Below are 16486 nucleotides of genomic sequence, written 5' to 3'. Positions count from 1 at the left end.
AAACTCATCTATAAATGCTTTTTTTTTTTGGCTGCCTTCATTCTAACTTATATTGTCTATATTTTTGTGAAAAAACAGTATGATATATGAGTGACAGAGCTAAGATGGATAACTGTGTATAATGAACATGGTCAAATCGAAGCAGACAAAAGGGGTTTCTGCTACATATTTCTGATTTCAGTGTCACATTGTCCTCAAGGTAAATATGCATGGTGCATGATTTTAATGTTGTGTTTTTCTTGTCTTATTTTAATAGGCAAGGCCAGCCCCTTCATCCTGCTGACTCTGAGATATCCCCTAGAGGGAATGGAGGGGGCTTTATTGCGCTCCCTCCTGGACATCGACTGTCTTAACGGTCTGACTCGAGATCACTCTCTTTCAACCTTCGATTCAGACAGATTTAGTTGTACGGGTGGCATCCAGAATCCCATTCTTTCTCTGGATGAAAGCATAGAACTGATGCAAAGAACTGGACTGGACTCGCACCTCCTGCGTCTGCTGGGCCTCGAGACCACTGACCCTCTTCCTGCAGATGCAGACCAGGACGATTTATCGGCTGACGAAGACGAAAAAGAATTTTCACAGACGGGCGAAGAGGAAAACGAGACGCCACGCGACTTGGTGGAGGTTGAGCCACAGAAGGAGACGGTCCCGCAGCTGGACGCAGCAGCAGAGCAAGACACAGGGACACAACTCAAACCAGAGGAGGAGGAGCAGAAAGAACAAGAGCCAGAACAGCCTCCCGAGGTAAATGGTTTCCAACGTTGCTTGCTTTTCACCCTTGAAGAGGATGCATCTGTTCATAGTCGTGACTGCTGTATTATTCTGTTATTGTTCTAGCTGTATTTGATTAACTTACAGTTCCACCAGAGTAAAGCTGTTCAAATTCACCCAAAAATAGTCTAAAATGGTGTAAACAATGAAACATTTCTCTTCCTACCATCTTCTGTTAATCTTCTTCCTTCTTCTCAGAGTTATTTTATGTCCCCTTCGGAGCGACCGGTCCATGTGCTTTGCCAAACTTAAATGATAACAAGGTGCATGTTGTTCTCATGATATAAATTTCCTCCCCCAGAAGAAAAAGGAGGAACCCACCCCTGTATACACACTGTGCCATTGTAGAACCAGAGGTTCATACTCCGTGTCAATGTGTAAAGCAGACTCCAGCTGGACTAAATATAAACATCAGGGTCTGGCTCATAGGCAAGTAAACCTACATAATCCCATATGCAGCTTCTCGTGCAGCCTGGTCCACCAGGGATTTGCATCTGGCTCCCAATTAAGGAGTGTTATTCGACATTTCTGTCATTTCATTTTGCTGTGAGCATATACTCTGAACATACACTATATCATATAGCATATATATATATATATATATATATAAGGTATACATATACATTCATTCATTTTAATAAATGTATAAGTTTTAGAGAATATCTTTTCATTGCAGATAATCCAATTTAGACCTGTCCTCTATGGTCATTGTAAGCCAGCTAGCTTTTTATTTTATTCCTCCATCATTTAGGTTGATCCAGTTTCCTCCCCCTCCACTAAAAGGAGGAATAACGGTAACAATGGAAGACCTGCAGTGCCTCGACAGTGGGCAGTTCCTCAATGATGTCATCATTGACTTTTACCTCAAGTAAGTGACACGTTTTCAAAACGTAAAGGCTTCAGATGCATTAAAGTTACAGCGATGTAACCAGATCATGTTATTGTCTCATTGAAACAGATATCTCCTTCACAATTTGTCTGCTGACGTGGCCAAACGCTGCCACATCTTCAGCAGCTTCTTCTACAAACAGTTGACACGCAGGGACAACGCCAGCGAAGGCGGCGCCAGCGAGTCGTATGTAACGATACGTCACTTAAAATAGCTCCCAGAATTTTTAAATAAGCTGTTTTATTTTGCTTTTAACCAAACAGTGAAGCAATGAAGTAGTGAAGTTGCTTTATTTCTGTTTAGTACATACTGTAGGTACTATCATGTATGCCACCATGTGCTTTTTTAAAACCATGGTTCTCAAACTGTAGTACATGTACCAGCAGGTGGTGCTTGGTATAAACAGTTTGAGAACATGGAGAATGCATAACATCCATCCATCATCTACCGCTTTATCCTCCACCAGAGGGTCGGGGGGGGTGCTGTGCCTATCTCAGCTGACATTGGGCGTAGGCGGGGTACACCCTGGACAGTTCGCCAGTCCATCACAGGGCCACATATAGAGACAAACAACCATTCACTCACACTCTCACACCTACCTATCAATTCACCTAATCCCCATATCGCATGTTTTTGGACTGTGGGAGGAAGCCGGAGAACCCGGAGAAAACCCACGCACACACGGGGAGAACATGCAAACTCCTTGCAGAAAGGCCCTTGTTCCAGAGTTGTTCCAAACGGGGCTCGAACCCAGGAACCCATGTCTTCTTGCTGCAAAGGCAAGGGCGCTAACCACTACACCAACCGTGGGCCCTAATGCATAACATTAAAAGGACAATTTCAGTAGATTAATAGGTTCACTTCCCTTTAAAGGAGCAACAAAATACACAAATATGGAACAACTTCTCTCGTGTGTTCACAAATGTATGAGTCTAGGACAGGATGTCTGATATCCAAGATCACTATCCTTAGGTTTTGTTTGTTTTATGGTAGTTGTCAGAGGCAGAGGCGGCACCAACGGGTGAAAACCTGGACACGCCATGTGGACATCTTCAAAAAGGACTTTGTCTTTGTCCCTGTCAATCAGGAGTAAGTTTGGGAATTTGTGAAGAGTTTTTTTTTTTTTTGCATGAGGGTGGTGGTGGTGTCATGTTTTATATATTGTTTCATTCTCTTTTTTAGGGCTCATTGGTATTTAGCTGTGATCTGCTTTCCTGGACTGGACAGGCCAACAGTGGAGGCCTGGCCCGGTGCAGAATCAGATGGGACGGATACGTCGGTAGATCAGGATGACACTCCATTATCTAAAAGTCCAGAACGTAGCACTGAGACGCCACCTGTATTAAACCACAGTGACAATGTGGCCACAGACGCCACAGAGACGGGTTAGTTTGTTGTCTTTTACAAATAACTTATTGTGCACATTTGTACACAACAGTACTGTGATTAATGTTGTGATCATAGCAGCGATGAGGAAGCTGAATGTTGTGGTTATTTGTCATGTTTTAGAAAAAACTAAAGAAGAAGCCACCAAAGCCCCACCACCTGGCCCAGTGGTAAGAAATAGTATCTTACACGTATGTTTTGAACAATCTGGTCTTAATTGGTTTGTCCAAATTTTGCTCAACCTGCTGCAATTGTCTTTCTTTGTAGAAGTGCACACAGAAAACGTACCAGAAAAATACTGTTTGCAAGAGGTCAGTTTTGGTCAATATGTATTTCTGTTCTGTGTCGAGTAGTTGTTTTATACTATTAAACAATTGTAATTGTGAATAATTCCAGGTTTTTATGCAAACTGATAGAGTCACACAATGTGCTATGTTGAGTAAAATCAGCCATGGACACACGGCAAACTCTTTTGGAGGCAGTCTGTATTTAATTTCAGAAAGTGCATAAAATAAACAAAATACACCAGTCTGACACACGTGGAGCTAATAAATAACCTAAATTATCAAAATAAGTTTACATGGGACAGTATTTTAACCACACTTAAATATAGTTTACTCATAAAAGAGTAATAGTTTTGATTTGTTTTCTCCATAGTTGACGTAGAAGAAAACAGCAGGTCCATAAATAGTAAATATAGGCCTGTAACATATTATGTGAAGAGATTTCTGTACAGACCTACTGTTGTGAGTGCACATGCTGCTTTTCTTGTTTGTAATAAATTGTATGTAATGGATTGCAGTCAACAAAAGCAGTCCATCGTTGTATTTGGCTTTTATCTGCTGTGTGACTTGTGGAAAAAAAAAAGCATTGCTCCAATATCCTAATGTTGACTTTGGACTTCAGCATTGAATAATTTGGATTTACTTCTCTCTGTAGGCCGTGCATTCTCATCATGGATTCCCTCAAAATTTCTCTTCACGAGCGAGTCTTTAAACTCTTACGAGAGTACGTATGACAGGTTTCATTCCTCACGTCCGTGGCTGTGTTTCTGTTTTTTTACTGTAGCGCTAAGTGTTTAAGATGAGATTATTAATCTTTCAGGTACTTGCAGTCAGAATGGGAGGTGCGTCAGTGCTCGACGAGGGAGTTTGGTCCCGATCAGATGAAAAGTTCACACTGCCAAGTTCCCCTTCAGGACAACAGCAGCGACTGTGGCCTTTACCTGCTGCAGTATGTCGAAAGTTTTTTGAAGGTAAAGAACTGTCACCATCTCCTGGGCTCAATCCAAATAACTGTCCCCATAGACTCAGACTTTTACATTTAGCAGACGTCTTTATCCAAAGCGACTAAAGCCCAATTTATACTCCTGCGTAAAGTGCTCTGCGTCGACGCAGAGCCTGTCGAAGAGCCTCTGCGTCGTCTCCGACTGCACGAAATATTATAAGTGTCCGTCACTCCGTCAAGGGACAACGGAGACGGCAAGAGCTGCGATTGGTCCTCAGGACAGGCCGAGATACCGCTGCTCTGTGCCGGCTCACAGTGAGCACCTGAGCGTCCGGAGCCGATCCGCGCCAATAACGCCGCTGCCAAACTATAAATAGTTCATATCTTAACACACACAGCACATGTTTAGACTCTAAATGGCCAATTTCTCGCCTCAAATGATCTTAAAACTGCGTTCCGTCACACAGAAAAGTGAGAAACGGCCACTGTTTCAACAACAACAGTCTTTCTCTTGCTTTCTTTCTCGGACGCCATTGCTCACTGTAGCCTGAAGCAGAACAACCTTGCGCAGCGACCCCTACTGATCGGGCGGGAAATTGCAGCGCGTGTCCGTCACCACGACGCAGAAGTATGAAGGCTCGAGTCGTCTCCGTGGTGATGCAGTCGGATAACGCATTACGCAGTCGGAGAAGTATAATGTGGCCTTTACAATTGAGTACAACCAGCCAGGGGTGGAGTTGAACGTGTGACAATGATGTCTCCTGCACATGGGAGTACCGGTCTTAACACTGATCTACAGTTTGGCATTGTTCGGTTTGATTATTGCGTCGGACGTCTCGCTTATGACTCTTCCAATGATGACACTCTGACCAATCTCTGGCCTGGCAGTCTGTCGACGTCACAGATACAAAAAAAAGGTACTATAACTAATGGAAAAGCAAAAAAAAAAGTGCCAAGTCGGGCTGTGCTGGAACTGTGTAGTGCAGGGGTTCTCAAAGTGTTGATACCTGAGGCCAATTTAGGAACCCAACATTGGACTGAGGGCCGCCAAAGGAAAAAAAGAGGAAAAAAATTTGAAAGAAATCCCATACGAATAATTTTAATGACCCGATTGCAGTTCTACAGTTTAGCGTTAAGTAATTTAAGCATTAATATAATAACGCTTTATAATTTACTGGCAAATTATTATTATTATAGATTATTTTGGCTATTGTTCTTACTTTCTAATTACAGGTTAATACCAAGTAACAAATTTCTGTTACCATATATTTACTGGGTAAATAGCTAGTAATTGGGGGCTGTAGCTACCTGCTTATTACCAGCTTATAACCCAATAATACACTAAAATTCACCATATAGAAACCAGGTAAATACCCAGTATTTTTGTTTACACTTATTGGTCTGTATCCAGTAATGTCCAATAAACATTTAACAAGCTTAGTAGCTCCTGGATTAAAACTATCAACTGTAATTCATTGCGGGGCCGCCAGAAATGTTTCTGCAGGCCGCCATTGGCCCCCGGGCCGCACTTTGAGAACCAATGGTGAAAGGCACCATTAGCCAAGTCTGTGGGTAAACCAATCAACAACCTGGGTGCAATGTAAAAAATAGCGACCAACCCTGATTTTAATGAATTATCACAATTAATAATATAAAATGATGCTGCTGTTATTATTAATCAGTCAGTCATATCAGCTCCACATGTTTATATTTTGTGTCACAATTGCAATTTTGTATCAGCATCAGCTTTACATTTTTGACAAAAAAGTTATTTTAGCACATTCTCATGGCAACAAACGTGTTCTTTCAGGACCCTGTTGTTCATTTCGACCTCCCCCTACAACTCCAACGGTGGTTCCCACGACAACAGGTGCGCAGGAAACGAGACGAAATCCGAGACCTGGTGCTTCACCTTTACCGACAGCAGAACCTGGACAAGAGGAGATAGATGCAGAAGCACTTTTATTGCTCGGTGCGTCAACATTCCTGTAGCCAGTATGAATCATTGCTCATACTAAGCAATGGACACTTTAGCAACTCTGAACTGAACATTTCATTTTAACTTAGGTTCTTTTGTCGTAGGCGTCAAGAAACTTGTACATGTTTGATTTACCTTTGGCTCCCGTCAGTGGAAATGAAGGCATCGGTTTAGTCAAAAATAATAAGCTGTTCATCCAAACCAGAAATACTTCAGAATCCAATTTCTGGAAACACACCTTTTACTGATTGTTTTTACCCTACAAAACATTTTTTATAAAGGCATTATTTGTATTTAATTTTTTTTTAAACTAGAATTAGTACAAAACTTATGGTAAAACTTAGTTTTACAGCAAAAATGTAAACAGATTTAGTTGAGTTTACAGTGTTTGCTTACATGAATTCAGTCCTGAAAAACACACACGTAGTATGACAAACTGTACCTTTCAGTGACCTTGAAGAAATCTATTCTAAAGGGTTAAAACCACTGAAGCCTCAGGAAATGGAACCTGTCCCAACATGGAGTGGCTGTAGAATAATTTCCTCGTCGTCGTCATCATGCCTCACTTTTTCCTATCAACTTCCACACATGTCAATGATTGACAATGAATTCGAATAATTTACTTCCCTTTTGTTGATCTGTGACACCATGTGTCCCCTTTTTTGTTCATTGTAGACGTTTTAGGAACTGGCAGAACTACCAAAGTGGCTGGCTACACACCCGTCTTTTTGTTAATGGAATAATAATCTGCCACTCCCAGTGTTTGTCTTGACTGAATTAGATGAGTTACCCCTTTACACGTTTGCCGGCTGCTATTAGGAAAAACAAACTACGACGACAGCTACAGATGTTTCTACCGTCGACTAAGACGAAACATTTTGGTGCTAAATGTGGGAGCAGTTTTGTGCTCGAGTACCTTTATTATAGCAATTTGAGTTCGCGCGTAGAATACACACATTTGAATTATTTCAGTTATTTCCAGTCTGAAAAATTTAATTGCCATGTACGTTCTGTTTAACCCTATGTTACTGAGACTTAAAAAAAATGAAAAAGAAAAAAAAAAAGAACACTATGACACTAGTAAATATAGCTATCTGTCACTGCTGTCGTCTAAAATCCTCAAGGGAGATGAGTCTTGATAGTCTTGTCGTTATCATTCAAGAAGTTCTTGATTTTTTTTTTTTTTTTTTTAAAAAGATGTTGGTGAATGTACAGGAGCAGATTCCAAAATATCTTTGGTTTCAAAACTATTAAAACATCTAGACCAAATCATAACTTGTTATTTTGTTTTGAAACTAGCCTACAGCAAGGGGTATATCCGCCAACTTGTCCAATCCTCAACTTTTCCAATATACCCAAAGTATACGCACTCGCACCTGCCACTAATTATTAATAAATTCAACAAAATAATTGTTAAATATCATGATATAATGCTGACTACACTTTATACATGTTCAAAGTATCCATATAAACTCGATATTGAACACAGAATACCTAAACTCATAAATTTCTCTCTAGTTTTTAATAAAACTAGTTTAACCTATTATACCTTGTTAAATATTATGAATATTAAAATGCTAACCACACCTGCCATATCTTCAAAGTGTCCAAATTTCATGAAAAAGCATACAATATGTTTATTAAATTTCCTGGAAAAAGCATACAATATGTTCAAACTTTCCATTCAATGCATTAATAAAGCATTAACCAGTTAACTTATTATGTAACTATTACCAATCATAGCCAAAGTAATAATGATTGTACTTGTAGATAGTTGTTACATGAATCATTGTACAAAACTTGAAGGCAATATCTCCATCAGTCTGGAAGATAAAGCCGAAAATGTGTTTTTAGCATAATAAATTAATTAATTTGCTAATTAATAATAAAGCTACAAAGATAGGGATAATTCTCAGGTGGTATGTGATGCCCATGAAACATTTGAAGCCAATACCTGCAATACTTTGGAAGATACAGGCGAAAATATGGTTTTTAGATCATTAATTAATTAACTAAATAATAATAATGGTAGACAGCTCAAAATCAATAGGGATCATCTACAGGGGGTATGTGACCCATAAAAAAAAAAGAAAATTGAATCTCAAACGCTTTTCCAGTTATCGAGTTAACGGCTAAAATCTGCGGACGCGCGAGACCGATTCCATAATATCCGCATTTCTCGCGGATATAATAACACGTGCTTTGTTTAACATCCTGATGTGGAAGGAGTGACAAGACAAAGGCCAACTGGACAATATTTCAGTATTCTTTAAGTTCTCACTCTTAAACCTCTTTTCCCTTTTTTTTTTTTTATTATTATAAGCTTTATATTGGTTTGGTAACCAAAACAGAGACTAAATGTCTGTGCTTTTAATCTGCTGATTTGATTCCCCTTTTCTGTATCAGAAATTTTCTTTGGCTCGCACTCTGCAGAACTCTCTCTTTGGTTACTTTCCATTAATCGGTTTTGAACAGAGTTGCCAACTTGGAAAGGCCTAATTTGGAAATACCGTTGCATTAGCATGCTTTCCAATACAATCTGTTCATATGGTTATATGTTCACCTTAGTGTTGCAGCCATGCAAGTGTATACATACATTGGATTAGATCATTTTACAGGATGTATGTCCTGTTCGGTGTCTGCTTACAGACTTGCTATACAGAAGCAGGGGAATTGTATTAAACGGCTTCTCTGTCATCTTTCTCCCTTGAACGCTCACCCACAGTTCAGTGAATGATTGGACGGAGTAAAACTGCTGCAGTGGAGACCTACTTGGCTCCGTCGCCAACTACGCGGCGTGTGCAATCTCGAGTTTCAGGAGCAGGTGTTTATTAACCAAGAGTAAACACTGTTCGGCAATTTGCTGCACATTAGACCCAACATATAAAAATAAAACAGCCTAACCTATGAGACATCAGACTCCACTGCATGAGAGCTAGTGAAAGTAACGCAGGGATCACATCATGTTGAGGGAGGAGCAGCTCATGTGTATATATGTGTGTGTATATATATATATGTATATACATATATATGTGTATATATACGTGTATATATACATATATGTGTATATATACGTGTATATATACATATATGTGTATATATACGTATATGTGTATATATACATATATGTGTATATACACGCATATATACATATATACGTGTATATACATATATACGTGTATATACATATATACGTGTATATACATATATACGTGTATATATACATATATGTATATACATATATATGTGTATATGGACTACGTCGTCCAAAATGTGATTTTTTTTTTTTTTTTAATATTTGGTCCAAAATTTGACAAAAACGTCATACTATACTATGTCGTTCAAAATTGTAAATTTTTTTGGGGAAAACAATTTTTGGTCCAAAATTTGACAAAAACGTACAATACTATGTCGTCCCAAATTTGACAATTTTTTTTCAAAAAAATTTCGGTCCACAATTTGACAAAAACGTACAATACTATGTCGTCCCAAATTTGACAATTTTTTTTCAAAAAAATTTCGGTCCACAATTTGACAAAAACGTACAATACTATGTCGTCCCAAATTTGAAAAAAAAAAAAAAAAAAAAAAATTTGGTCCAAAATTTGACAAAAATGTTGTGCAATACTATGTCGTCCCAAATTTGAAAAAAAAAAAATAAAAAAAAAATTTGGTTCAAAATGTGACAAAAATGACATGTATGCCGTCCCAAATTTTACATTTTTTTTCAAAAAAAATTTCCGTCCAAAATTTGACAAAAACGTTGTACAATACTATGTCATCCCAAATTTGAAAAAAAAAATTCAAAAAAAAAAATGTGGTCCAGAATTTGACCACAATGACATACATGCCGTCCCAAATTTGAATTTTTTTTTCAAAAAAAATTTACGTCCAAAATTTGACAAAAAATACATATATGCCATCCCACATTTTTGGGAAAAAATTTAAATGCCAAAATTTGACAAAAACGTCATACTATACTTTGTCACTATGTCATCCAAAATTTGATGACATAGTGAATACAGTTGTACAGTTTACACTTATTGGTCTGTATCCAGTAATGTCCAATAAACATTTAACAAGCTTAGTAGCTCCTGGATTAGTTAACTATCAACTGTAATTCATTGCGGGCCGCCAGAAATGTTTCTGCGGGCCGTCCATTGGCCCGCGGGCCGCACTTTGAGAACCAATTATTTAAATGCATCATCTTTGAGGTGACATCTCTGTTCCTGCCACTGACTGTTATCCCTTCTCACTTACTTCATTCTCTCTCTCTCTTAACTTGTAAATAATACAGCTACTTAAAGGTAAGAAGACGCTGGTTTCCCTTTTTAAAAACAGGATAAACCCTGTAGGAAGAGTTTAGGGGCAAAGGTCAACTCCAGCCTAAGCTCACAAGTCTCACTGTTGTCAGTACAAATGCTCGCTGAGAAGATTTCCGTTGCCTCGGCTGCTAAACCGATGCACATTCAGTGTACTTTATATTTGGGTGGTAGAGATCTGTGTGTGGGTTTTGTTCGATACAGCTGCTCGCCAGATTATAAAAAGTTTTCTGAGGTGAAGCAATTCTTCAACTGCCATATTTTCCCCCCTTTTTTTATTGCAGTATAACTAGGGGATTCTTTTTCCCCCACACACACTAAGATCACCAGATATGAGTCATAGTGGATGTGAGCGATAACATTTCATGAGATCGGGTTAAAAAACACTTGTATTGACTCTCAATAAACTGAGCGAGGAAGACTTGAGCCTTTGCACTGGCATAAATAGTTAAGTTTTCATACAAACGACATTATTGCCAATTTGTTCATCTTTCTATTAGCATTTTTTGAAATTGAATAAACAAGTGCTTATAAATCTATAACCCAGACAATACATGAACATGCACACATACACACGTCTATACATATTTGGTAAGAAATCAAAGAAATACGGGTTTTTATTACAATAAATTACAATAAATGAAAGCAGATATAATAATAATAGTCCTTTGTGATTTGTAAATTGCCTGAAGTTCATGGAGTGATGAAGAAAAGTTGGTTCATGTTTTGATTTAAAGGTGAAGTAAGTAGTTTATAGTGCCATCTAGAGGAGAGGCTGAAATTTACAACAAAGAACTACTCCTCTGCTCACCCCCTCCCTACCCTGAGCGCTACGGTATCCTCAGCCGGTCAAATGTCGTCCTCGTCGTCTTTCTCCGTGTCAGCAGATGAGGTTCGTGAGGCGAGGAAAAGGGCGAGCTACCGCGGCCGTAGCAGACGAAGCGGAGAGAGAGGAGGCGGGACTTCCTGCTACAAGTAAAGAGACGCTTGATTTGTTCTCTCGCGTTTGTCCTTACAGGCTCCGGTAGAAACATGGCGTCTCGCTGCTAACAGTGGCTATGCAACCGCGGCCCGCGACCATGTTATTTTACATGACTACGAAAATGAAACAAAAACTATTATACGGCGACTAGACAATGCAGGAGCACATAATATGTATAAAAAAGTGGATTTTGGGTTATATAAACCCATAAATACTACACATTGTCCCTTTAAACTACTGCTGCTCTTATTGAAAATAGATGAGAATTTCATCTGGTATCTTCCACATAACTAGATGTGGGTCCCTACCAATAAAAATGGCATAGATTTTGGATTCCTCTCTTAGATTGGGGGTTTCCCTCAGACTGTTAATGACATTGCATGATTTCAATATGTGAGTGTAATTAGCTTTTTCTTCACCACATAACTATACCACTAAACTGTCATCCGCTCCGTCTCTGCGCCTGTTTGTCGATTCGGTAGCATTTGGATCGTTCCTCTCTTTTGTCCATGTTTTCTCCACGTGTCCTCCCCTATCCAGCATTGCTCTGCTAACTTCTTGGCAATCTCTTCTAAAAGAGTAAACAGGATTAGAAAGAAAATCCCTCCTCTCTCCACGGACCATCTGCCGGGTCTACCTGAGCCGGGAGCTTTCCTCTCAGCACCACGGGGACACACGGCAGACCAACATGACTGTTGTCGAATGACCTTTGAGCAAGGTTCTGACGTCTCTGGAGACTTTCGAACTATGCAAACTTGTGAGAAGCTGTTCACGTCGCGGTTGCATGACTTGAGAGGACATACGTTTCTATCGGACCCTTTTCCAAGTCTATGGATTTAGGCACAACTACAGCTTTGACATGAGTTTCCCATCTTGGAGGTTTGTGTCGTATACTGTTGCATTCAGTGTTCTTGTCGTGTTTTTGGACCAAAGGACAGGTATGTTTATTTAATAAATTACTCATGCTATTCTGTAGGTCCATGTCCTAGGAGAAGCACAATAAATGTCTTTCTATGAATATCCCAGGTGCAACACTGGAAGGTTCAGCTGTGGGACATCTCGATCTGGAGCCCGTGGCGTTTCCACGCGTCGTCGTCCGTGTGTCTGATGTGGAGCCGTCGCACACGGGCCGCGCGGTCGTCTCTCGCCGGAGGAGGAACGTCCTTTTCCCAAGTGGAGTCAAACTGTGCGCGCAGGAGACTCCAGAGCAGGTCGCGTCCAACCATCTGAGCTACTTTCATCTGAGAGGTGAGACTGCGAGAATGATCACTGCTCACTGTAGATCAGGGGTTCTCAAAGTTTTGATACCTGAGGGCCAATTTAGGAACCCAACATTGGACTGAGGGGACGCCAAAGGAAAAAAAACCAGAAAGAAATCCCATTTGTAATCATTTTAATGACCAGATTGCAGTTCTACATTTGCGCTGGCTGTTTGAAGATGATGTTTTTGCTTTGGCAAAATGTATAGAAAAGGCCTGGTATCTGCGGCAAAGTATTTTGTATCCCATATGACAAGCCATCTTTATTTGTAGTGTGTGTACTTATTTGTATTGGTTTAGTTATTTCATGTTGGGTTTTGTGTTACGTCACAGCACGTATCTGGAAATAACTGAGAAATGATTGTAGTGTCTAATAAGCCCATGAGGGCTGGGCACCATGGTGTTTGACACTTGAATAAACAAATCAATCAATCAATCTACAGTTTAGCGTTAAGTAATATGAGCGTTAATATAATGTAATTTTAGCGTAAATATAATAACGCTTTATAATTTACTGGGTAATTTCCCAGTATTTTGGCCATTGTTCTTACCTTCTAATTACAGGTTAATACCAAGTAACACATTTCTGTTACCATATATTTACTGGGTAAATAGCTAGTAATTGGGGGCTGTAGCTACCTGCTTATTACCAGCTTATAACACAATAATACACTAAAATTCACCATATAGAAACCAGGTAAATACCCAGTATTTTTGTTTACACTTATTGGTCTGTATCCAGTAATGTCCAATAAACATTTAACAAGCTTAGTAGCTCCTGGATTAAAACTATCAACTGTAATTCATTGCGGGGCCGCCAGAAATGTTTCTGCGGGCCGCCATTGGCCCCCGGGCCGCACTTTGAGAACCAATGCTGTAGATGAACATCTGTTACTGTAGGGCCGGACGAAGTACGAGGACACAAACAGCAGGAGCTGAGATGATCAGCAGAAATACACCCAGTTTGTGAAATCGTCCTCATCATCTCTGTGTGGTGTAGAATATGCATTAATGTTAAAGGTGATGTACGTGAAATGTGTACAACGCTGATCTTTAGCATTAAAAACAGTCACTGCAATCCCAGTTGAAAACATTGGAAATAATGTATCTGGGTTTACACTGTGTTCATGCACATACACAGACAATATATAACTGTCCCACCATCTACATCATATATATTTTATACATAACATTTAACGTATGTATTTAATTTTAAGTGTCAGGAACAGATGGAGTTTGAAAGTGTGTCTGTGTTAGAGCAGCAGCAAAGAATTATCACATGATGAGAGGAGACTGTAAAACGCTGTATACGTTAAATATTCACTGACCAAGTGACTCACTCGCTCACTCACTCACTCATTCACTCACTCACTCATTCACTCACTCACAAACTCACTCACAAACTCACTCACTCACTCACTCACTCACTCACTCACTCACTCACTTACTCACTCACTCACTCATTCACTCACTCACTCACTCACTTACTCACTCACTCGCTCGCTCATTCACTCACTCACTCTCTCATTCACTCACTCACTCATTCACTCACTCACTTACTCACTCACTCATTCACTCACTCACTCACTGACTCACTCATTCACTCACTCATTCACTCACTCACTCACTCAATCACTCATTCACTCACTCACTCACTCATTCACTCACTCATTCACTCACTCACTCACTCACTCACTCACTCACTCAATCACTCATTCACTCACTCACTCACTCACTCACTCACTCACTCACTCATTCACTCACTCATTCACTCACTCAATCACTCATTCACTCACTCACTCACTCACTTACTCACTCACTCACTACTGTACTCTTCTTAAATGCACCATCATTCTCTCATACACACATTAATATACTCTATTACCCTACGGTGGCCCTGAGGTCCAAAACGCAAATCACAAAACACAACACAAATGAAAAACGCAAATCAATAAACTAGGGCTGTCAAAATTAACGTGTTAACGCAGGATGATTAATTTGTAGAATTAACGCGTTAATTTTTTAACGCATTAACATACTTTCTCACTTTCATCGCTATCGATAGACGTGCAGTTTATGAACAGGCAAGGCGGCGGGCAACTACTTGGGGCCCCGAGTCGATAGGGGGGGCTCCCGACACTCGGAGCCTAAATGCATCAGTGAGCAGCTGCATCACCGTCTCCATTAAACAACAATGGTTGATTTGCAATGACATCTCAGTAGGAAACCTCCCTAAAGGGGCCCCACGTCTCCTCACGTTAACCTGTGTGAAGCTGAAGGAAAATGAAGAGGAGTTTATCAATCAGGAAGTTAGAAGAGGAAGAAAAAAGAGAGGACGAAGAAAAAGAAAGAAAGACACACAGTTGTAAGTGACGCTACTGGCGCAGATAATGATATAATCATAACATTAACAGTCACTGTCTAACTAACGGGGACACAGACAGCAGCTAACATTAGCGTCAGAATGCTAGCTGACGCTAATGCTAGCTGACGCTAACGCTAACTAGTAGAAGCAGTGCTTCAAAGTGCTGTGGGTTTAGTTCCCCCAAGAAAACAATTTAACTTCTATACTTTATATTTTGTTTATAATGTGAGTTATTTACAGTGCAATGTGTAGTTTTTTAAAAAAGTTTTTTCAAAGTTAATTACAGTATTTTATTCTTTCTATTTATTTATATTGTCTTATAATGTGGGTTCTTTACAATGTAATTACGCATTGTTGCGTAACATTTATTTTTATTTTACGATATTTTGTCAATAGCCGGCAGATGCGGACAGGCGATCGGTTTACTATCGTTTACTTTTCAATAAGCAGTGGTGTGTGGTAATATGTCCGTGGTTGTGGTATTTGTACGAGTGTATGAATTTGTATGAATACAATGGTTTTCATAATTTTTATATCTCTATTTACAAAGAAAATACTTACTTTTTAACGTACTCCAAGGGTCTCGGAAAATCTCAATATTGAGGGCGATACAGCCCTTAAACTCGCCACTCAACTTTATTTTTCTGAGAATCGGGACAGCACTTGCACTAGAGGGAGCGCACATTTTTGAGATTCAGGGTTAAGATTGAGGGTTAAGCAAGGAATTGGAATGCACCCTTTATCTCACAACGCAAACACTTAAGCAGACAATATAACGGAAATGCATGTCAAAACGGTAACGCAAATCAAAAACCACAAAAATAAAAGCACAAAACATAAAAAAAACATTAACGAAAAATGTTGTTTCTCACGATCGACCAGGGTCGTCGCTCATTGCACGGACGCACAGCCCGTGTTTTTAACGTCCATAGGTGTGTGCGTTTAAACTTGCTCGGTTAGTTTGAAGACGAAGTCCATGCGCCGTTCCTTCTTCACAAAGTTGTCGCTGACAGAGTTATAAATGTCTCCTGACTTGGCCTTCAGTTTACAGAGTCTACAGAGTTTACAGTTGCTCTGTCTGTTTTGAAAAGTACGTATCATTTTCTGTCCCTTCCTTTGGAGAAGGTCTGGTAGCTCAGGCGTGGGTCTTCCGCTGATAAAAGCTTCCGTTTTTCATCAAATTCCAGCCTTAAGAAATGTTTAAGCCTCTCTTGTAGAGCCATCATTACACCTCCCACTAAATTGCCACTAAAGGCCACATTATACTTCTCCGACTGCGTAATGCGTTATCCGTCTGCGTCACC

General features: G+C 39.7%; 2 protein-coding genes across 2 annotated transcripts in view; both read left to right on the top strand.

Moving 5' to 3' along the window:
* LOC310926912 (uncharacterized protein) overlaps positions 1–6564 on the top strand; it is a 17816-nt gene extending 11252 nt beyond the window's left edge. The window contains exons 13-23 of the mRNA XM_083889122.1: positions 257–747; positions 1076–1203; positions 1526–1642; positions 1733–1849; positions 2657–2752; positions 2846–3048; positions 3173–3219; positions 3317–3360; positions 3989–4057; positions 4154–4304; positions 6087–6564. Coding sequence (XP_083745248.1) covers positions 257–747; positions 1076–1203; positions 1526–1642; positions 1733–1849; positions 2657–2752; positions 2846–3048; positions 3173–3219; positions 3317–3360; positions 3989–4057; positions 4154–4304; positions 6087–6224 — 1601 coding nt within the window. The 3' untranslated portion in view covers positions 6225–6564. The remainder of the gene's footprint in view (positions 1–256; positions 748–1075; positions 1204–1525; positions 1643–1732; positions 1850–2656; positions 2753–2845; positions 3049–3172; positions 3220–3316; positions 3361–3988; positions 4058–4153; positions 4305–6086) is intronic.
* A 6007-nt stretch (positions 6565–12571) lies between these two features.
* impg2a (interphotoreceptor matrix proteoglycan 2a) overlaps positions 12572–16486 on the top strand; it is a gene marked incomplete at both ends in the record, with an annotated part of 32486 nt that continues 28571 nt past the window's right edge. The window contains one exon of the mRNA XM_083889745.1: positions 12572–12806. Coding sequence (XP_083745871.1) covers positions 12572–12806 — 235 coding nt within the window. The remainder of the gene's footprint in view (positions 12807–16486) is intronic.

The sequence above is a fragment of the Microchirus variegatus genome (genome assembly GCF_963457635.1).
Source record: "Microchirus variegatus genome assembly, chromosome: 5".
NCBI classification, from domain to species: domain Eukaryota; kingdom Metazoa; phylum Chordata; class Actinopteri; order Pleuronectiformes; family Soleidae; genus Microchirus; species Microchirus variegatus.
This window is presented reverse-complemented; position numbering and strand designations above follow the sequence as displayed.